At 31.9% G+C, this 23,219-nt stretch overlaps 1 protein-coding gene across 4 annotated transcripts; it reads right to left on the reverse strand.

The window, feature by feature from the left end:
• Positions 1 to 824: 824 nt before the first annotated feature.
• Positions 825 to 12,953, reverse strand: LOC110632309 (monosaccharide-sensing protein 2). 4 transcript variants are annotated; one of them, XM_021780490.2, is made up of 6 exons: positions 12,280 to 12,923; positions 11,855 to 11,990; positions 11,094 to 11,660; positions 8,529 to 9,469; positions 7,117 to 7,304; positions 825 to 1,492 (listed from the first exon to the last, which is right to left on the reverse strand). In XM_021780490.2, exons 2-6 carry the CDS (start codon positions 11,931 to 11,933, stop codon positions 1,048 to 1,050), a joined length of 2,220 nt encoding a protein of 739 aa, XP_021636182.2. In that variant the 5' UTR covers positions 11,934 to 11,990; positions 12,280 to 12,923; the 3' UTR covers positions 825 to 1,047. The 4 variants fall into 4 exon arrangements, with proteins under 4 accessions (XP_021636182.2, XP_021636183.2, XP_021636181.2 ...); XM_021780491.2 differs by having other exon boundaries at positions 12,253 to 12,923; XM_021780489.2 differs by having other exon boundaries at positions 12,146 to 12,923.
• Positions 12,954 to 23,219: the final 10,266 nt, after the last annotated feature.

Raw genomic sequence — 23,219 nt, forward strand, 5'->3', positions numbered from 1 at the left:
CACCTTGTGTCAATTAATCTAATGTCTTTATCACGCATGCCAATCCTCCAAATCCAAATATCCTTTTTTTTTTTAGTATATTTTATTTTTTAATTTAACAATAATTACCATATCATTCCTATAAAAATCAATAAAAATTGAATTTAAAGCATTGATATTATAAGAGCTGAAATGCACCAGATTAAATTTGTTTAATTTATGTTTTGAGAAAATTATGTTTGTTTGTCGTTAATTAAACTTAGAACTATATTGTATCTAACTCATACCAAATCCTATCGAATAAAAGAATTAAAATTAAAATTAAAATTAATTTGATATATGTTTATTTCATAATTTTTTAGATATATTATATAATTTTAATATAATTAATTATATATTTATATATAATTAAATAGATTACATATATAATATATTTAAAATAATAAAATATATATAACTTAATATTAGATTTTATTTTTTTGATTTAATACACATGCAACGCAGGTCTTGACGAAGAGTATGACTCAATGCCGGGTGTTGTTCGTGAAACTCCTCCTGATCTGCACTTCTTTTCCCAGTGATACCAGACATGTATAGGGTAGAATTATGTCTTCTCCTTACCTTTTGGCCGTGCTTTACTTGCGCTTCTCAAGACACTATTTTCTTCCATGGGAGAACGAATGCCATAAAGCTGGATTAGTTTTGATGTTTTTTACCTAAAAAATTTGTTCTCAATATGATATTGTTGACCCATGCCTCAGATATCAAGTTATTTGAGGGATGGTGTAAATGTCTGTTAAATCAATGGCAGGATTTAGAAATATCTAGGTTGAATAGGTATCCCATAGACTAAACAGTTATGTTCATAAATCCTTGTATGCATCAATGTCAACCTCAGATCTTTCAACTTTGAGTTAGAAATAAAACTCCAGTCATACAAAAGCAAAACCAACAATGGCAAAATATAAACAAACTTTCTTTCTACAAAAATATAGAGTCTGGATACCCACACCTAAAAGAAATTACAAATGAAACAAGTCAAAACTTCTCACTGGAAGCTGACAACCGTCAGTTGTTCTTGGCAGCTGCAGCCTGCTTCGCACCAACAGAGAAGAACTCAGTTATTACTTCAAGGGGCATGCCCTTGGTTTCTGGAACTTTCAAGAACACAAATACTAATGATATGATGCACACGACTGCATACAACCCAAAAACACCAGCAAGACCAATAGATTTGAGCATAACTGGAAGTGTGTAGGTAACAATAATGTCACCAATCCAAAATGCGAGTGCACATATAGCAATGCAGAGGCCACGAACACGAGTGGGGAAGATTTCTGCACAGAGTATGTTAGGAATCGGCCCAAATCCCATGACAAAGCAACAAAAGTAGATTATAACACTAGCAGTGGAGATAGATGCATTTACAACACTGCCTAGATTCACTGCGCTTCCAATGACTAGGACAAGGAGAGAGACTATCAAGACAGGAATTGTGCTAAGTAACAAAGTCCTGCAAACATGATAAATGATTAAGAATCAGAAATGAGAACATATGCAAGCAAGGCAAAATTTACAGTAAATCCCAATTTAATATAAAACTTGAGTGTGTGAACTATGGGGCTGTCCTGATAATCTCTACTGCGATGATTATTAGAGGTTCACTGTTTGTTACAGCCAACATCTCGAGTCTCAACCCCCTTTATCATCTAAATTCTCAAAAGACAATATATGTTGAGGACAAAAGAGAATGAAGATTACCCATTACCACATAGAGCAGAAGATCCCGTGTCGCAAAATGCACTTGTTCAGTTTCAAACATTTTTACACACACAAAACCTAACTTAACTAAGCTTTAATCCCTTTGTATGTGTGTATATATGCAATGTGTAATGACAATCAAAGCCAGGATTTAAAATGAAGGTAGGCAAGCTCTCACGGAGAAAATAATTTTATTTGAGAAATCAAAATTGAATTAAAATCAGAATCAAGGAAATCATAATGGAATGAATATATATATATATATATTCAAGGTGTTTGGATCAATAAAGAATTGGAATTTGATCCCTTCAAAGTATTTGTTCTCATTGAGTGCTAGAATCAGAATTAATATTAAAATGTAAAATTCAATTAAATTTCATATAATTCATATTTGATTTATATTTAGAAATTCATTTATCCTTATTTCCTAAAATACCCTCAACAGTAAACAGTAAAATAACAATGTCTTATGTTAAATTGTTCAACTATCAAACAATTGATTTCACAGTAAAACCACAACATCTTTTGTCAAGTTGTTTGATTGCCAAGCTATTGATTTAACTATCTAACTAAATATTGATTTTGATTCAACTATAAAATAAAAATTGATTAATGGTTATAGATAATGTAATTACTTACTAGCATAACAAAGGAAAATCTAGCTAAAAATAACTCATATAAGAATTAGAATGTCATGATTTTTAATAATTCTAGGAACCAAATATAACAACAATGATTTATCCAATTGCAATAAAAGAAAATCCAAGACAAACACATCTATAAGAATAATAATAACATGGTTTTAATAATATAACCTTTAATAATTCCAAGAATAATGATAACTACAATAAATTATTAATAAAACTTTGAAATTAGGATACAAAGTGAGAAATATACAAGGGTGTAGGGCATTCACCGAAAGCGACGCGCCATGCCGGCGCCCGGGTGTGATGTTAAATGAGTAAGAGTTCCCACATCATGGACGGGTGTGGGTAAATAAGTTAGTCCATAGGATAGATAGAAGAATAGATAGTGGAATAGAACATCAGATAGGTATAGAGAACAATAGAAGATATCATAGAAGGAGATCAATTAGGAAGGAACATGATAGGAGAAGAATCAGGGTTGGTACTTGGAATATTGGATCACTTACAGGAAAATTAATGTAGCTTGTGGATACCTTGAAAAGGAGAAGGGTGAATATTGCTTGCATTCATAAGACTAAATGGATAGGAGAGAAAAGTAAGAAAGTGGGTAATTCAGAGTACAAACTATGATTTACTGGAAAGGAGAGAAATAAGAATGGTGTGGGCATAATCATAGACAGGACATTGAAAGATACTGTGATAGCTGTGAAAAGAGTAGGAGATAGAATTATACTAGTAAAGCTAGTACTAGAAAGAGAAACAATAAATATAGTTAGTACTTATGTCCCACAAATAGGACTAGATAGTGAGAGTAAACAAAGATTTTGGAAAGATATGGATGATTTAATGCAAAGCATACCGAACAAAGAGAATGTTTTCATCGATGGAGATTTGAATGAACATGTAGGAAGTGATAGGCACGGCTATGAGAATGTTCCTAGAGGTTTTGGATTTGGCAACCGAAATGAGGAGGAAAAAAGCATTCTGAATTTTGCTATGACATACGACCTAATACTAGCAAATACCTATTTTATAAAAAGAGTCACATTTAGTGACTTTCAAAAGTGGGTAACATAGAAGCCAAATTGATTTCCTCTTAACCAGGAAGACAAATAGAGCTCTATGCAAGGATTGTAAGGTCATTCCGGGAGAGGCTTTAACAAGTCAATATCGGTTAGTGGTCTTGGATGTCAAGTTTAGGAACAATTCAAGTAAGGTTAGAAAAATTGTGTAGCTCGAACAAAGTGGTGGTAGTACAAAGGAGAAAAGGAAGTGAAGTTCAAAAATGAGCTTCTCGAATCCGAAGCATGGAAGCTGGATATAGAGACCAATGGTATGTGGATACAGATGGCATTAAAGATTAAAGAAGTAGCTACAAAAGTACTTGAAGAGTTTAGAGGACATGGACCACCCTCGAAAGAGAGATGGTGATGGAATGAGAAAGTACAAAAGGCAGTGAAGAGAAAGCGATAATGGTATAAGAAATTACCTAAGTGTGATAATAATGAGGCATATGAACAGTACAAGATAGCAAACAAAGAAGCAAAAAAGGCAGTTAGTCAAGCAAGAGCGCAGGCCTTTGAAAAGTTATATGAGAAACTTGGAACTAAAGAAGGGGAGAAAGATATTTATAGATTAGCAAGGAGGAGAGAAAAGAAATGTCAAGATCTCAATCAAGTTAGGTGCATTAAGGATAAAGAAGGAAAAATATTGGTGAAAGATGAGGACATTAAAGAAAGATGGAGAAATTATTTTGATAATCTCTTTAATAATAGTCAAAATGGTAATAACGTGAATATAGACTACAGAGCAATAGAAAAGAATGTGAATTATACTAGAAGGATTAGATCTTTAGAAGTAAAAGAAGCACTTAAGAGAATGAAAGTGGATAGAGCCTGTAGACCCGATGGAATACCAATTGAAGTGTGGAAGTGTTTGGGAGATATGGAAGTGGCATGGTTAACTAAATTGTTTAATAAAATTCTAAATTCAAAGAAAATGGCTAATGAATGGAGGAGGAGTATTTTAGTACCTATTTTTAAAAATAAGGGAGACATACAGAGTTGCTCAAACTATAGAGGAATTAAACTCGTGAGTCATACTATGAAGTTGTGGGAGAGAGTTGTAGAACATCGACTACGTCATAATACTTCTATCTCTCCCAATCAATTTGGCTTCATGCCTGGTCGTTCAACTATAGAAACGATCTTTCTCATTAGAAGCTTGATGGAGAATCATAGAGATGTAAGGAAAGATTTACCCATAGTTTTTATCGATTTGAAGAAGGCTTATGATAGTATTCTAAGAGATGTCTTATGGAGAGTGTTAGAACAAAATGTGATATCTATTAGGTACATACAAGTGTTGAAAGACATGTATGAAGGAGCAACTACTATTGTGCGCACAGTGGGAGGGGACACCAGAGATTTTTCTATCTCAGTTAGATTACACGAAGGTTCAGCTGTAAGCTCTTACCTTTTTACATTAGTTTTAGATGAATTAACGAAACATATACAAGAAAGTATCCATTGGTGCATAATGTTTGCGGATGATATAGTTCTAATAGATAACACACAAGAAGGAGTTAATAGAAAGCTAGAACTTTGAAGAAGTACTCTAGAGTCAAAGGGCTTTAAATTAAATAGAACGAAGACAGAATACATGCATTGCAAGTTCAGTGAAGGCCGAACTTGTGATAGGGAAGGAGTTAGTTTGGATGGAGTGATACTATCCCAAAGTAATCACTTTAAATAACTCGGCTCAGTCCTTCAAGTAGAAGGGGGATGTGAAGAGGATGTTAGTCATATGATTAAAGCCGGATGGTTGAAATGGAGACGTGTCACGGGAGTTTTATGTGATCGCAAGATTCCCAATAAGTTGAAAGGAAAATTTTACCGTACAGCCATACGACCGGTTATGTTATATAGTAATGAGTATTGGGCACTGAAGGAGTCGTATGTGTCTAAGATAAGAGTTGCGGAGATGAAAATGTTAAGGTGGATGAGTGGTCATACTAGACTAGATAAAGTCCGTAATGAGAGTATTACAGAAAAGGTAGAAGTGGTACCAATTGAGGATAAGTTGAGAGAAGGGAGATTGAGGTGGTTTGGTCATGCGAAGCGTAGACATACGAAGGCTCCAGTTAGACAAGTAGAACACATTAGGGTAGAGGATAGAAAGAAAAGAAGGGGTAGACCTAAACTGACTTGGAGGAGAGTAGTACAATATGACCTAGAAGCATTACACGTTTTCAAAGATTTAACCCAAAATCGTTTAGAGTGGAGAAAGAGAATCCATATAGCCGACCCCAAATTTTTGGGATAAAAGTTTAGTTGAGTTGAGTTGATTTTTCATTTATTTTTATTTATTTTTTTTAACTCTTTCTAAATTTGTTTCTCTTTCAATCGTTACGATTCAAAAGTGTACATGAAAGAAATTGTCTTTCTCAAGTACAAATATGACAAAAACTAAAATATCCATTTGTTATTTTATTGGAGTCGAGGTTTATAGGAGGCAAATATTAAATTTTAAGGGAGGAAAATTTGAGTCTTAATATTTCATCATTGGCACTAATATGTCATTTTCACAAAAAGTAAGGGGGCAATTTGCCCCCTTCTAATACACATATAAAGATGTGCATGAAATACAATACACCTAACAACTAATGGAATTTTATAGTAGACTTGTAGTTAAAACTAATGTCAATAGAGTTTCTAGCTTATTATGTATGAACACCTTGCTAGAAAGCTACCACAATAGGTACTAATATCATAGTTTAAGCATGCATTTTATAATAAAAGGAGTCCACTAAAGCAGTAGGTCAAAACCTCCTCCAAAACCAACCAATCAGTTTGGATTCCTCTAACAAATTATAATTGCCGATTCTATTGATTAATGATTAGGGAGAAGGTATATCAAACAAGCATATTATTTGAACAAGTGATTGAATTGTGAAAATTTAACGCTTACTCATTAGTCAGTACTTATGCAGCTCAAATAAGTGTCTTATAATTATTACCTCTGTTACTAAAGAATACAGGCCTAATATCATTCAACAAACGAGATTTGAGTTTGTTTTGAGATGGGGCAATGAATCCAATTCAGATGCAAGCTTGCCTAGATATGGAAATTTTTAATTCAACATAAGCCCAACCCAAAAAAAAAAAGGTCAAAAATCCAAAATTATATATTTGTAAATTAAAAGATGGAGAACATCGAAAAAAGTAAAATAATATGTAAATTACAAAATTGAACCCTATATAATTTAAAAATTAATGGCCAAATAACCTGAAATAAGTTCCCAAAAGCTGATGTATTGGCTTAATTGTACACACCCGCAACTCGAGTGACCTAAACCTGAACCTGCCTAATCCGAACCGATTGCCACCTCTAAGCTCACCACATATATCCCAAAAAAATGAACCACCATGGTAGAAAGGAGTACTAATGCTACCTGATTAACATGCCTGACTTGCTATTCAAATCAGATGGAGATATTAACACACCAAAAAAGAAAGAAAAGTAGAAAATAATCCTGAAAAGGCTGTTTGTTCATTTCAAGTGCATATTGCAAGTCTGCAACTATAACCAGATAAGAACCAACAGATAAATGAATTACCTTTGCACAAATATATATGTAATCATCATCAAAATATCTTTTAGGCATATAAAAGGGTTGTGACAATGACTCCGGAATATTTGAAGGGAAAAAAAGCAAAAGTTGAAATACCTTCTTCCAGAGATATCCATGAGCCTCATGGCTACAGCTATACAAGGAAGCATTAACAATGTTGTAATTGCGCTAATAAGCAGAGATGCAGAAGCTGAACTAATTCCCATGTTTGAAAGAAGAACACCCACACCTGCCTGCTCAAGAATTTGGGGAGTGTAGTACAGAACCCCATTTATGCCAGAGAACTGCATGCATTTATATATATAAATTCTTCAGAAACAAGTTACAAAATAGTAAAACAGAATCTTGAAACACTATACATAACAATAGACATGGCCATAGTCCAGTTTGAACCGTGAACCAGACTGGACCAGGTCAATGGTTCCAGTTCATGAACCAGCCTGGAACCAGGAACCAGCATATAAGGGGGCTGGTTCCAGTCCCTCCTCCTTGAACTTAAACCGGAAGCGGCCCAATTCAATTTTTTTTTTCTTAAAAAAAAATTATATTGGATAATTTTTTTACATTAGAACCAGGGCTGAAACCGTATCAAATTGGACCAGAACCATTATGAACCGAAACCGTTTCAAACCATGAGGTTGGCCAAACTGTTGGTTCCAGCCCGTGGCCGGGTCTAAATTACCAAAATTAACAAATTAAGCCCAGTCAGAGTCTCACACACACACACACACACACACACCCCCAAAAACTTGAATATATAACTGTCTTGAAGATATTAAATGAGGTTTAAGAGTGTCAAATCAGTTTGGTTTACATTACTTACTGCTATTAAAGATCAGAAAACATTTCTTAAAAAAAAAGGAACATATACTGGGACAAATGTTATGTATAGTTTGAGATGGCTTAATCATTGGATAAAGTGCTACATGCACAGAATCACAAGATCCCAAGAAGAGGATTTAAATGGCAACTTAGCTTCCACAGTCCTGAAACAATAAGGGAAACGCATATAATAAACTATGGCACCAATTTATCAGGGCATACACAATCCAACTTCTGAGCATTTGTACCCAGATAACTTTGAAATCTTCCTTAAAATCAATGTCAATTTTTGTTGATCACTACTAGCATCTATTGTTTTTATTTCCCAGCACTAAATATCATAGCGTTCAAATTGTCAACAAGCATAAGCAAAATATTTATTGATTTCTTAACAACATAGAAGAAAAGAAACAAGACATTTATTGATATCAAGTCAATAACATCAGCCATTACGAGCAAAACATTTATTAAGTTAATGGCTCGAGCATCTTGTACCCAGCCCATGTCTTATTCAAAACTACAAAATGGGAAAAAAAATGGAAATCTAGAAAGGAACTATGACATGACAAAACATGAATGAAGGACAACAGCAAGTGAAACTGAAATATATTACAAAGTTCAGCTAATCACCATTGTGTTAACTTTATCAGAGTAAAACCAAGCAGAACGGAGATTTTATTTGTTACCTGCTGAAGTATTTGAATTCCAACCCCAACAGCCAATGCATGCTTGACTCCAGGCTCAAAGAGGTCCGCCCAACTAGGCCCTTTAGCAATAGTTTCAGAAGGGTGAACCATAGCTGGTCCAATTGGATGATGATTTGCAAGCTCCTTGGAGTAAAGAGCTGGTTGGCTAACCAATGCAGCAGCCTGGATGAATTCAGGCTCTGCAGGGGCATCACCACCATGCATAGAAACCAGAGATCCACGCCGAGAACCAGGGACGCCCTCTTGATGCAAATAAATTCTTTTAAAACCTCCTTCTTTTTTTCCATCTTGGCCTTCTCTCTCAGACCATTTCCATGCTAATTGCCAACCACCACCAATCCCAGTGCCAACTGGCTCTCCAGCATTTCCTTGCATCAAACTGCCATGCCTCATGCTTGAAAGGCTTCCATGGGCAGGTGGCACCAAGTCTTTGTCCATGCTTGTAGTCTGACGTGAGATTAATGGACTCTGCAAATTATCATCAGAATCACCACCAGCAGCATCAGATGGATAATCCTCACCCTCTCTGGTTTGGCTTTCCTCATCCCACTCTTCATTTCTAGCTTGATTCCCTCCCACACTGAACATGCTGCCAAAGCGTGGAAAAAGCATACTTCTCATGCTTCCTGTATCAGGGAGCTTTTCATGTATACTACCAAAAAGGGTGACAAGAGGATCCATGAGAGGCACACTCTGGTTTTTCATGCTTCCACGCCGAGACACAAGACTGATAGTGCTCCGCCCAGTGACGGGTTTGGCAACCCAGCTGAGACCTTGTTCAGGCCCATATAACTTGATATGATCTTTGTCCACAGATATGTCTTGGTCATCAGTGACATCATTGGCTGGGCCAATTATGTACTCTTCTATTGATGTTTCACCCCCAATGCCAAGTCCTTCAACCAATAAAGCCATCTCACCTGTTCATATGAACAAGATCAGTATCACCCACATGATGCTTCTTTACTATCAAATTGTCATCAATATCAAGGCAAAGATAAGAAGCAAGTGCTATTCCACATTTTCCAAAAGCAGACTAATCAGAATGTTACTGTAGATGTATAACAGGGAAAAAAAAATAAAGTTATCCATTACACTCAACATGAGAAAACAAATAACACTTCACTTGCATTCCCAAATCATGTAGATAAGTTGCTATACCTTCAAATATATAATAATTTTTTAAACGAAAAAAAAAAGGTAGAAACATGATGTTGTCAGCGTAATCTCATACATAAATACACAGCTTGGTTATTGAGGGCGGCCAAATATAAGATAGATACAGAGACAAGCTCATAATCAAGGATAGCTAGGCAGGGCCCCCCTCTTACCCACGCATCCCCCTTCCTTCCTTTTCTTTCAAAGGGTGTTGCTCCCTTTTCTCGGCTGTAGTTTTTTTAATCACTTTTAATATTTGATATGATTACTTAAATACTGCTTTGACTAAGTTTACTTCTGTATCATAATCGTGTGGTATGATAACTCAAAATATACTTGTACATGCCTAAAGAAAATGAAACAGTTGTAGTTTTTTTTTTCTTTTGCTTAATGACAAACAAATAAATCTTGGTGAATTATACAATTATATCTGGTTCATATAATGTTATCAGTATTGAATCACAAACTTTAGTTAGTGTTACAATTATATCCTCAATTAGAAGTCCATCCAAAATAACTGTTAATTTAGATCGTGAACACCATGTGAAAACTTTGGAAAACAAGCTAAATGTAACATGAATCCACTTCTCTACTGAGTAGAATACCAAGGGCATAAAAGTTCCCCCTCAAGGTACGCAATTTTTTCTCTACTAAAGAAATTAAAAAAAAAAAAATAGAGTCTTAAAATTAAACATAGTTTGTGTTGCAAAACTAAAGCCTTGGTTCTAGATCAGTTGGGGTCAATTATATGAATATATTTCTCCACTCCATACGATTGCAATTTACATATGCTTTGTGTTTCATAGAACATTAAAGAAGGGAATCTTTTATAGAACAAAAAATATGCATTCAGGATGTAAGTTTTCTAAGGGCTACTGATTATCACCTAGAGCAACAAAAATGAAGTTTAATCAGTCAAAGAAAACAACAATCCATATTCAGAAATGCATTAGGCCCCCAAAAGCTTGCGTATTGGATGCAAAGACAGTTGTCCGCCAAAGTAGCATAGAACATAAAAGAAGGGAATCTTTCAAATTTTATAAATAAATCACCCTGCACTCTGATTTTGATCAGCATATTATAATTTATAGCAAGTCTATGTATATGCCTTTCTCTACAGAAAAATTCTACAAATTTTTATCTTTTATGTCATGACAAAATCTTTATGGAGTAAAATTAATAACTAAAATTTTTAATACTGTATTCTACTTTGCAGAAATCTATCAACCACAATGAATTCCTAGCATGCGATTATAGGTAGTGTGACCCATCATTAAATATAACACATAAATAACGTTCAAACATCAAACCCCAATGTAGATTAAAATTTATATCCCAGACAAAAGAAGCACATAACCTTCAAAGAGACAAAGCAGTAGAGCTAACCAGATACATCTTCCCTGCCACGAAGCCTCTGCAAAACCTTCTTAGCCTCAAGCATCCTTCCTTTACTCACAAGCCACCTTGGAGACTCGGGCAAGTAAAGTACAGTCAAAGCAAAATAAACAAGAGAGGGAATAGAAAGAACCCCAAGCATCAATCTCCAATTCGGTGCCTTCGTCAAGGACATTCCAAACACCATACAGTATGACATAAACATGCCACCAGATCCAGTGAACTGAGGAAGAGTATTCAACAATCCCCTGATTTCAGGTGGTGCAGTCTCAGATATATAAACTGGAACAAGAGTTACTGCCAAACCAATACCAAATCCATCCAAAAGCCTTGCCAAGAGTAGAACATAAACATTGGGAGACCAAAACATCACAACACCACTCACGCAATAGAGTATAGAAGAGATTATCAACATAGGACGGCGCCCTAGCCAGTCTGATATGGCTCCAGAACACGTAGTTATCACAGTGGCTCCAATAAGAGACATAGCCACAATTAGCCCTTCTATAGTTGGTTCACTTTCCAACTTAAATTCCCTTTTTATGTATAAAACAGCCCCTGCACCGAGAGAGACCCTTTATATCTATGAATACACATGCTTTAATTTAGAAAGCACAAAATGTTAGTCAATTCGAGCATATTGAATTTATCAACTACGTTTCGATGCTACTTTAAATGGTTAGAAATACATAGAAACACTTCAGACTATGACAGATAAACAAAGAACTACATGCACGAAAGGGGAAATTTACCTGCGATGGTTGCATTATCCCATCCCTGCAGTAAGTTACCAACCGCAGCAGCTACAGCCACAAGCACAGCTCCGCTCATCTTTTCCAGAACCAAGATTTCAACCCTCTCAGCACTAATAACCACTAACTAAATACCCTGAAAGAAAGAAAGAATCACAGATCACAAACCGAATAATCAAACTCTTAGTTACTGACCTAGTTCAACAAAGAAAATTTTGCAGTAGTTTAATCCCTTTTAACTATTGGGCAGAGAAAACAGATCAGGTGATCAATAAAATCAAACAAACAAACCTATGCGTGCATCGAACAAAACAGACTATATGTCATACGAACAAAACAAGGCAAAACCAGATGTCCAAAGCCAACAATAAAAACAAAGCAAGTGACTATTAATTAACCATATGAGGAAGCAAAATAAGCAGAACCGTGTGATGGGTCCTCTCAGGTGTCATCAGATGAAGAGAGGGCCATCATTTGCTCAGCAAATTGCAATCACTTGGCGTCAAAATGATAGTAGTGGGGTAATAATAAGCAGGAAAACGAAATGCAAAGTCTTTAATAAGCTTAGCTGAGAGAAATTAAAAAAAGGATTTTTCTTTGGGTGGAGAGAAAAATTGAGAGAAGAAAAGGCCAAAGAGAACAGAAGTGAGCCTTTGCAACTAAGACATTTGCCCCTTCTGCTTCACTCTATGGCTTGCACGGCGCCACCCCGGGTTTTACAGTTATGTCACTCGCTATCACCACCAGCCATCACCAATTAAAACAAGTTTAAAAAACAATAAATTGTATTTAGTTTCAGATCAAGAAAGGGAAAAACATCAACTTTTTTTCATATATTTTTAATGAAGAAATCACAGACTCATGAAGAAGATTCTCTGATTCACATAAAAAGATTAAAAAAATAAAAAAGAAAGAAACGAGAGAGAGAAGTGAAAGCAATAATGGAGAAGAGTCCAGCAAGGATGACAAAGGTCAGTCCAAGATCCAATATGTGTAAGCAACCATGGACTCTGCAAAATGAAATCTTCTGATAAAACAAATTTGGTGTTTAGCAAATAACAACCGCAAACATAGGCGATAATCAATGCCAGAAATTTGTTTTTCTTTTCTTTTCTTTTTTTTTCTATTTTTTTGATGATATAATTTCAAATATTGTTTCCTTTTTAATATTAATTTTTTTATTTTTATTAAAGGTATTTTAAAATTAATTTTTACATACTAAAATTAATTCTTTTTCTTGAATTATTTTAATAATATGAGATTAAAAAATTATAAAATAAAGAGTATTAGAAAATAAAAGATTTACCCTAGTTTTAAAATTAATTAATTATTATACTTAAATTATTACCTGAATTCTAAATCTCATTTAAAGAATAAGAGTGTCTAATTATTTATATTAAATACCTATTAATGAATTCAGTGATTTTTTTATTATTAAAAAATATATTATTAATATTTATTTTTTAATTTAATAAAAATCATAAGTAATTCATCCCTTTCTTATTACAAATTTAAAAATAAATAAATAAATAGACTCGGATTAGACTTCCTTCATTTTCCTATGTTTTAAAAATAAAAAAAATTAATTAAATTGTTTTTAATTAATTAATATTTAAACTTTAATATAAAAAAAAATATTTATAAAGTTCAGAGTTTTTTAAAGCATGCCATCCTAACTTTATTGGGGTAACCCAACTTTGTGATATTTAAAAACTAATGAATTTTTTAATGTAAAATATGTATTATATATATATATATATATATATATATATATATATATATATATATATATATATATTAAAAATAGTCATAATTAAGAAAAAATTAAAAAAAAAACTTTTAAATTTTATTTTATAAAGTTGTATTGTCAATTATTTGAGTGTAGCCCCACTCATTCCTAAGGATATGATAAGAGTGATTTTGATTTAACATAATTTATTGTTGGGTTTGATTAAAATTTGGTTTGATATGACATTAAACCAAAATGTCACTTGATTGTGTTCGTTAACCTTTATATGAAGCAATAATGCTTTTGTGTTTATTTTACATTTTGTTTTCTAATTTTTCTTTTTTTTTCCATTTAATTATTGATAATTTTAATTATAACGTCCTGATAATTTTAAATTCTAAATAGTACTATTTATAGTCTATGGATAATATTATTTAAAACCAGCTCGAGAACTAAAAATGAAATAGAAATTAATTAAGATAAACAGAATAAAAATAGAAGTGATCATCGAATTATGGATTTAATCGGTATTATTGAAAAATATGGACTATAACCCGATGAAAAGCATTTTGATCAATTCACTTGAAAAGTTGACTTTTGATCGAAATGTCAATTAAATTAAATAAGATTGATATATTTGAAAGAAACTAAAATAATTAATTGGAGTATGAAAATTAATGGCGACATAGAAGAAATTGTTGAATTGTAATAATTAAAATTATAATTATAATTATTTGGATATTTTGTAAATATGACAAAATTTATTACTTAAGATAATATATCATTTAAAACACATCATTATCATCTTCTGCCTCCATCTCACCTTGCCGTCCACTCTCTCTCTCTCTATCATATATTGAAGCTCCATTCTCCAAGCTCTAAACCCCTAATTTCTCCATAATTTTTATAGAAAATCAAGAGAAAACCTAAAATCAAGTCTTGATTTGAAGAAAGCAAGCAAAAATTCAAAGAAATTTGAAAGATTAGCGAAGAAGGAGTGTTGGTCAATTAAGGTAAGTTGTGATTTAAGCTTATTTAGTTGTGAATTTATGGAATTCAAGCTTGATTGTGGAAATTCTTATGAAAATTGATTGAAATTATGAATGTTGTGAAAGGACGAATTTCGGTTGGGAGATCAAGAGGGAGAAGCAATGGTTTGGGGAAATTGAAGGTTGATTGAAAGCGATTAGGGCTTGAAATCAAGGTTAGTGCTAAGAAACTCCTTGAATTTTCAAAGTTTTTGCTACTTAAGTTAGGTTTTTATGCAATTAGGGTTTTCATTATATAAAGCCTATTTAATGTTATTATGGTTATATTATGATTATTAGATGTGTATCTATTAAGAAACATTAATGATAGGGTGAAGAGATTAAATGAATTGATAAGTGTGCATTAAGTATGAATCTGGACAGCTTGAGTTTAGTGGAATTAAATGCTCATAACTTGAGCTATATAATTCCAATTAATGTGAAACCAATGACAAATTAAAGATAAGACAATATATTAAAACTTTAATGAAGACAAGTTGCCCAAATTCTATGTGTAGATATCTTGAATAATTACTAGAATTTGAGTTACATAACCTGAAACCTAGGAGCAAGACACCCTGAACAGTCTAGATTAAATAAGTATAACTCACCCTAGGAAACTCAAAATGAAGTGATTCTTGATTTGTTGAAACGGTAAGACATAAAGGAATAATTTTCCTGAAGAACAAAATGACAAATTCTGTTTGTAATAGGTTCAAATCTGGGCTCCAAAAACTGCTCAGGCCCTGTCCTGCGATTAGTAAAGAATGTACATGAACATGTCCTATTTACTTAGACATAACTTATTGTATATAATTTCAAATGAGGTACATTTTGTCTTGTTGGAGAGCTATGACATAGAGGAATAATTATCATGAAGAGCACTTGACCTGAAACTGATTAGAAGATACATGAATTAGGGTTGGAATTCGAAAATGCAAATCTGAAACCCTAAAAAATGATTAAATAAATAGTACACACTAAATTGAGCATAACTTACTTTACAGAACTCTAAATTGAGTAATTCTTAAACCTGTGTAATTCTGAGACACAATAAAATAATTCATATGAAGACCATGATGCTAAATTATGATTGTAACCTATCCAAATTTGCTTGACAAAGTGAGTCCAGAAATCTGCCTGAATTCTGAAAGTAACCTGAAAACTGAAAAATTGTCACCTGAATAAATTTGGCAAAATGGCCATAACTCAAGCTACACAAATGCAAATTAAATAATTTTAAATCTAAAATAAACATAAAATATAGATTTACAATTCTCATGAAGAAGGTATGGCCTAATTCCTGCTGCAACTTGGCCAAATCTATTAATGAAGTTAAGGTACCAAATCTGGAATTTATAAAATGTAAGTATAATTGTTTAAGATGTAAATTGTAATGAATGCCAATGGCATGTTAAGTATGAATGGCATCTGAAATTGTGTTTGGGACCTATGTTTCCCATGATGAGTGAAATTATGAAGGAATTATGAAAGAATGGTAACTAAATGATGAAATAATGAGAACCTTGAGTTGCTAATGATAATAAATTAGCCTGAGTATGCGTAGACAGTAGTGAATGGGTTAGATAGATTGGCATGCCAAGAAGGGATGAGATTAGCAATACTGCCCATTGCTTCTATGCTCGAATACCATTGGCAGGCACCGAGTGTCCGATATGGTTATCCTTTATTTATGATTTCTTTGAATGATCATTGGCAAGCATTGAGTGTCAAATATTGTCACACCCTACCCCTCTGTAAGGCATAACATGATCCCGTAGTATACCTAATGAATTACCAACTCCGTCTACTGATAACCCATTAAATACACTACAAGGGATTTTAAAAACTTTTCTTACTTCTTTATAGTGGTGAGCACTGTTTACAGGTGTTAAAAATCTTTTTGAATTGAAGTGATAGAACTAACACATTTAAATTATTTGGAATTTCTGTAAAAATTTTGACAGAGTGCCATCTGTATTTTGGATAAAACAGTTCTTCAGAAAACCTGTAAAAAGCACTTCAATATGTATATACAAATCTCAACTCCAACATATTTCTCAACACAACATTTTTCTCAACTCAAATCCGCAGTGATTTTTCAAAGACTGAGATACAAGAAATATAATACAAAACTATTCAAGTAAATGAAATCTCAAATTTACATTTACAATAATTTACATTTAATTACATATCAAAATATTTTACAAGAGTTTCTATACAACTGCTCAAATAATTTACATACATATTATTACATGCATACATCAAAACCTATGTACATGGGTATACCTATGATATACCTGGGGCTGATCTGAATATGTATCTTCAAAGAAATTTACTCACTGCTCTACGCTCTTCTTACTGAGATACAAAGCTATCATTGAGTGGTGAACGTGCACAACTATAATTTAGAACATAGTACAATATACATTGACAAAATTTACAGTAAATAATTTGGAAATCTGAATACTCATCAAATTCCAAAACTCAAAATATTCATTGCCAATAATGTAAATCATTTGTATAAATGACTTTGATCACAAAATTTAATTTATCAAATCATGACTAACCATTTAAGTAATTCTAACAAAATCAATTATACATAAACCATAATTGAAATCACAATTCCTTACCATTCAAAAGCCATTATGTATCTCAAAAATCATTATGTATCTCAAAAACCATGTTGTATCTCAAAAATCAATCTTTATCTCACTAACTATGCAAGACTAATTCGAAAGGGCCATATTCGATGTGATTCTAACTCCCTATGGTCGAGGAGGTCGAATCAGATTCTAACTCCCTATGGTCGGGGAGGTCGAATCATCGTGCACAGTACCATCACAATAATGAATCTTCCGCAAGGGCCATAACGATAAATTAAACTTAGATCTAACATCAAATCAGAGGAAAATCTAAGCTATGGTAATCAAAACACAACTAACTCCATTGTCTTCTCAACAAATGAGAGAGACGGGTAATAACCTAGTCAAGCATCTATAGTGAGATATAAAACAATATTACAATCCATTTAGTGAGCATAAATCACAATATAATTCGATTCAAATTCAATTCCAATATCCAATAATTTTTATGCTTATCACAATTCAAATCATAAATTTGCATTTTCCCTGAAAATTACCATCACAATTCAAAACATGTTCTATCACAATTTTCCAAAACATAATTTATTCAATCCATAATAATGCTTAATACTTGTGGAAATACCATTTCACAAAGCTAAATTCATACATACTATAACAATTTTCAATAATCATTGAATTAAATCCAATGCTTGTTAAACATAATACATAAGAAAAATATGTCATTTAATCATATGAAATATTCAAAACAAAATCAGTTAAAAACTAGTTGTGCACAAACCTCTGATAATTGTCTCTGGACTCAGTGTTTCCTTCCTTTTCAGTCTTTGGTAAGAAACACAATTTGAAGTGTTTGATTAAATTAAACTGTCTCTAACGATAATGTTCGATAAGTAATTCACTGAAGGCTATTATTTGCTCAATTACCTAATATACCGACCCTCAATGCGTTTAAGGTAAATTAGGTTTTGGTGTCCTTAATATGTCACATTCGATAGGGTTTTAGGGTTGGTACATTTTACCAAACTCATTTCCTTGTTTAGTGCATTTTCTTACAATTTGCTGGATTCCGGGATACTAGTTTGACCTAACCGGACGACCTAGTTCCCTCGGTTTTCGGGTTTTGGTCAAAACTACAAACTTGTAGATCTATGTCTTATTGCACGCGGGGCAAAATTTTAGGTCAATCCGAGTTAAGTAGACCAAGTTATGGTCATTATACTATTGCTGGTCAATTAATATCAAATTAGGTCAATTTGGTCAACTTTGGTTCGGCCAGTTTTTGGACCCGAACTTGTGCAAGCTTTTTGAGCTTATGGTCATTTCTGGGCTTTGGTGTCTTCATAAGACTTGTAGGTATGGGTCTTAACTATTCATGGTTAAAATTTCAGGTCAATTGGACCTGTTTTGAGTGAGTTATGGCCTAAACACTCACTGCTGCCCAATTGGTCATTTTTCAGGTCCTAATTGTACCTAATCCGAATTGGTCATTTTCTTAGGTCACCTTGCAAGCAGAATTTTGGTATGTTTTGTCAATGAAAGTTGGCACATTTTGTGCCTAGTTCCACCTCCAATTGGTCTCATACTAATTGAGGTTACACATTTAAACTTATTGGCTAAAATGTACACTGCCCTTGGTTACTTTGCTTAACATACATCAATTACACACATTTACCTTGTAATATGTTTACTTCCCTACCAAATCTGTTTTGGTACATTATCAAAACTATATATTACTTTACATTAACATCACTTTGGGCAGATTACAATTATTCTCAACATACCAAATATAACTCTAATTCCCAAAGTTCAAATACCATTACACATACACATAAATATCACTAGTTTTTACATACACTTTACACAACAATTTCATACACATATCCTTCAATCCTTAATGCCATAATTCTGCCCATATCTTCATGAACACATACACTTATCCAAGAGTTTCAAGGCTGCCGAAATTGTCCTTCAACACCAAAGTGTCCTACAATTCATTAAATCCCATTCCAAGTGCAAAATTCACCATATACATGTGAAGTAATTCACTAGGTTATTAAATCATCATGATCAACATCATTTCTCATCAAATATATGCACAATTATTTCATCAATTACATGACTACATGGCTGCCCAAAAATGGATATCTCAATAACTCTTCAAACTTAAAAATTTCCTTCACAAAACCAACACCCATAACATGCACACAAAGTTTAACAAAGCAAAGTTCAAAAATGTAAACTTACCTTATGGTTGGAACTTGCCAAACCTTGATTAAACTTCTCAAATTTGGTATCAAGCTCTTCCTTATGATGTGTAGACAATTTTTGATGAAGGAACCTAAGTGATTGGAGTTGAAATGGAGGGTGTTAAGTGAGCTTGAAGAAAATGGCCATGCAGTTTTCCTTTTCCTTCAATTCGGCATGGATGGAGCATTTGGAGAAGATGAAGTTTCTGATTGCATTTTAGGTGTACACATGTCCCACTTAACTCTTAGTTTATTCCTTTAGTGGCCCACTCACTCACTTAATCATATAATATGTTAAACTTTCACTTAATCCCACATTAAACCCTTAATTCTCACTATTTACTTTAGGTACCACTAAATTAATTTTTCATTTTATTTTCTAAGTGTAATATTATTTATTTTTAATGGACATTTAGGTCAAAAGACACCTCGGGATGTCAAATGACCATAAAGCCCCTGTTTGGGTTGCATTCCCAATTTTTCGGTAACACTGGGTTTTGTCTGTTTTTCGATTTCTCACTTTTCTTTGTACTAATTATTTAATTTTTCTTTGATCTTTCTAATGATATTTATTCTTCAATAAGGGTCTATTTAAGTCCTAAAAATATTTTTCAGGGTTCCCCGCAGTCTAGGGCTAGTCAACGGTCCACGCCGTGACTTCCCGGTGCGGTCACCCATCGCTAGGTTTCCCGGCTCGCTTAACTTGATCACATTTCTTTGCTATTATTTTTCCTTTGTTTTTCTTGTATTTTCTTTTCTTGTATTTCATTATTTTATGTCTCCTCACTCATATTGAAGTGTAGTTCTAGGCATCCTAGCTGTCCGGACAGCACTGGTCACCGGAACAGCAGAACGCACTACCGAACTTAGGGGTGTTACAAATATGATTATTCTATGGCTTTTATGCCTAACTATATTGCATACTCGGCAAGCACCGATATGTCCGATGGTATGATGGTCCAAGTTATCGAGTGTCTAGTGTCAGTAAAACTTGCGTATAGACAGTCTTGTTAAAGGTTACTTTGGACACCAAACTCAACTAAGAAAGTTGAATATTGAAAAAAGGAAAAAGAAAGATCATATGAAATTAAATATATCCAAAGATCTTAAAAATATGGAAATATGAGAAAATAAGAGCAAAATATTGTGAAAGGTATCTAATTAGTTATGTAGTTAAACATATGAGATGACTACAAAAATTTTGATGCTATAAATTTTATATTCTCCTTAAAATAATTTATAAATATTTAAATATGCATTTTCTTATTTCTTATAAGCATGAAATTATTTTTATTTGTATATGGTATTTTCATTATGCTAGTGCACCACTAAGTAAAAATGCTTAGCGTGATAGCTTCTCCTTGCGCAGGTCTAGACAATAAGACTCGATAGATGTTGGATAGGCATTTTGATTGGATCTGCAGTAGTAGTCTTCGTCATCTCAGCACATCATTTTGGTATAGATTATTGGCCCACAATAATGCTATATTATGTGTATTGAAATCAAACACAGTTGTAATTAAATTTTGGGATGTATGATAAATATATACATTTTGTAAATGAATGTAATGAAAGAAATTTATATATAGAAATAGATGTGATTAAAAAAGGGAATATGAATTGTGATGTTGAAACTATTTTAAATTTGAGACTTCCCATGTAGATGATTTGAACAGGGCAATTCTTTAACAGGTAAAATGTTAAAAATACGATGAAACTCTTATAGTTTTTCATTTAAAATTTCTTTAATTAAATTATGAGGGATTTAAATTGATCATCAATTGAATAGGACAAGATTAGGTGCTTTGATACATGATGTGATATTTTTTTGCTCGTTTACACTGTAAATCAAATAAGGGGGTGTTACATTAATAAGAAAAATCTAGGTAATAATTGAGTTTAAAAAAGGAACATAAAGACAAATCATAATAATGTGGATAAGGGAAAATAGGGAATGGTGTTGCTTGTTGCATTTTAGGCTAATGAGACCTTAGCATTTTTATTTATTTTAATGATTTTTTATAGTTTTAAAAAATTCTCATTAATTATTATCATTGAATTTCATTTACTTTTATTACAACTTTCTCTTATAATATCAAAAATTCTAATGCACAAAACAAAAATCTGACTTTATAAACTTTTTGGATTTTACTATAATCTTTTAATTTTAATTAATTTATTTAGAAAATTGACCTAAATTAATTAAAATTAAATAATAATTTATTATTATTAATCTTTTTTTTTTCAAATTATTCTCTACTCACGCACAATATCTCTTTCTCTAAAGGTTGGAAAGATGGTAAAAGTAAAGGAGGAGGTATAGAAAGTTATAAGAGTATTAAAATATAATGTTTCATTAGATACAGAATTTTTTTTATTTATTTATAGGGGGACAAGAATAAGTATTTATAAAAAATGGAATATGTGTTTTGACAACACTGAATAATTCTTTTGGTAAAAGGAGGGAGATAATGCATTAATAGAGAGAATTACGAAGGATGGAAATTAGGGAGTGGATCGGATTTTTGTGGATATCCCATTTGATTAAATTTTAATAGTATAGGTTTTAGTAGTATATAATCGAGTTTGGGATGGGTTCGAATGTGAAAAATAATATTAATGGCAGTTCAAGTTAAGTATTTGTTACTTAAATTTGTTTGTACAAATGATTAATTAAATATAAAATAATTTTTTATAATAATATTTATAAATTTTTATATATTTTATTTTATACAAAATTATTAAAATTTTAAAATATAATTATTAATAAAAATAATTTTTTATGTAAATTATTAATTAAAATATATAAAATTAAACGAATTTAAATATTTTACGAATAATAATAATCGAATTTGAAATTAGTTCAAGTAATTGAGAATACAGGAACAATCAAATTTGAAACGTATTCGAATTTTAATAATATTAATCGAGTTCAAATTCATGTAGAATAATTTTCGTAGTACTCTATCATTGCCACCCTCGTGGAAATGGCTAATTGGAAAAGGGGTAGTTATTGAAATTAAGATTTTTTCTTCTAGAATTAACTTAATTTTTTTAGCTAATGGCATAACTCAAACTTAATGAACATCAATTTTGAGTACCCCAATCTCCCTATACCTTTGCAAAAAAAGAGTTGGATTCAATATATTTTAAAATTTTAAATATATTGAATCAATGTATAGTGTGTCTTTAAAATTATTAGAAAATGAATTTAATCAAGTTAGTTTGAAGATATTAAATGATTATTTTATTTAGGTTGTGACCAAAATTTTAACAGGGTAAAATTATTTTTATTTTTTTTTTGCAATTTTATATAAATTAATCAAAATCAAAAGTATTTTACTTGTAATTTATAGGTATTTTTTTTTACTTTATGATTTTTTTAACAATTCATAAAAATATTAATATATTTTAATTTTTTTCATGTGACATAACGATTTTTTTTATTAAAATAATGAATGAAATCATGAAATTTTGAAATTAAAAAGATGAAGTGTATGTTTTAAGTAAATTATATAGTATAAAAAAATTATATTTATGTGAGTATAAATAATTTTAAAATTTAATACTTAAATACATTTAATATTTTCTTAGAAAATATATTTTTTATATATTAAAAGGAGATTAACTTCTAAGTTGATCTATTTATAAATTCTAAAAATAAGTTAATGTGTTTATTTATAATAATTTTTAAATGTATATAATTTTTAAATTTATAAATTAATGTTATAAACAAAAAAATAAGTTGAAAACTTG

This window comes from Hevea brasiliensis, chromosome 15 (assembly GCF_030052815.1).
Source record: "Hevea brasiliensis isolate MT/VB/25A 57/8 chromosome 15, ASM3005281v1, whole genome shotgun sequence".
In the NCBI taxonomy this organism is placed as follows: Eukaryota; Viridiplantae; Streptophyta; class Magnoliopsida; order Malpighiales; family Euphorbiaceae; genus Hevea; species Hevea brasiliensis.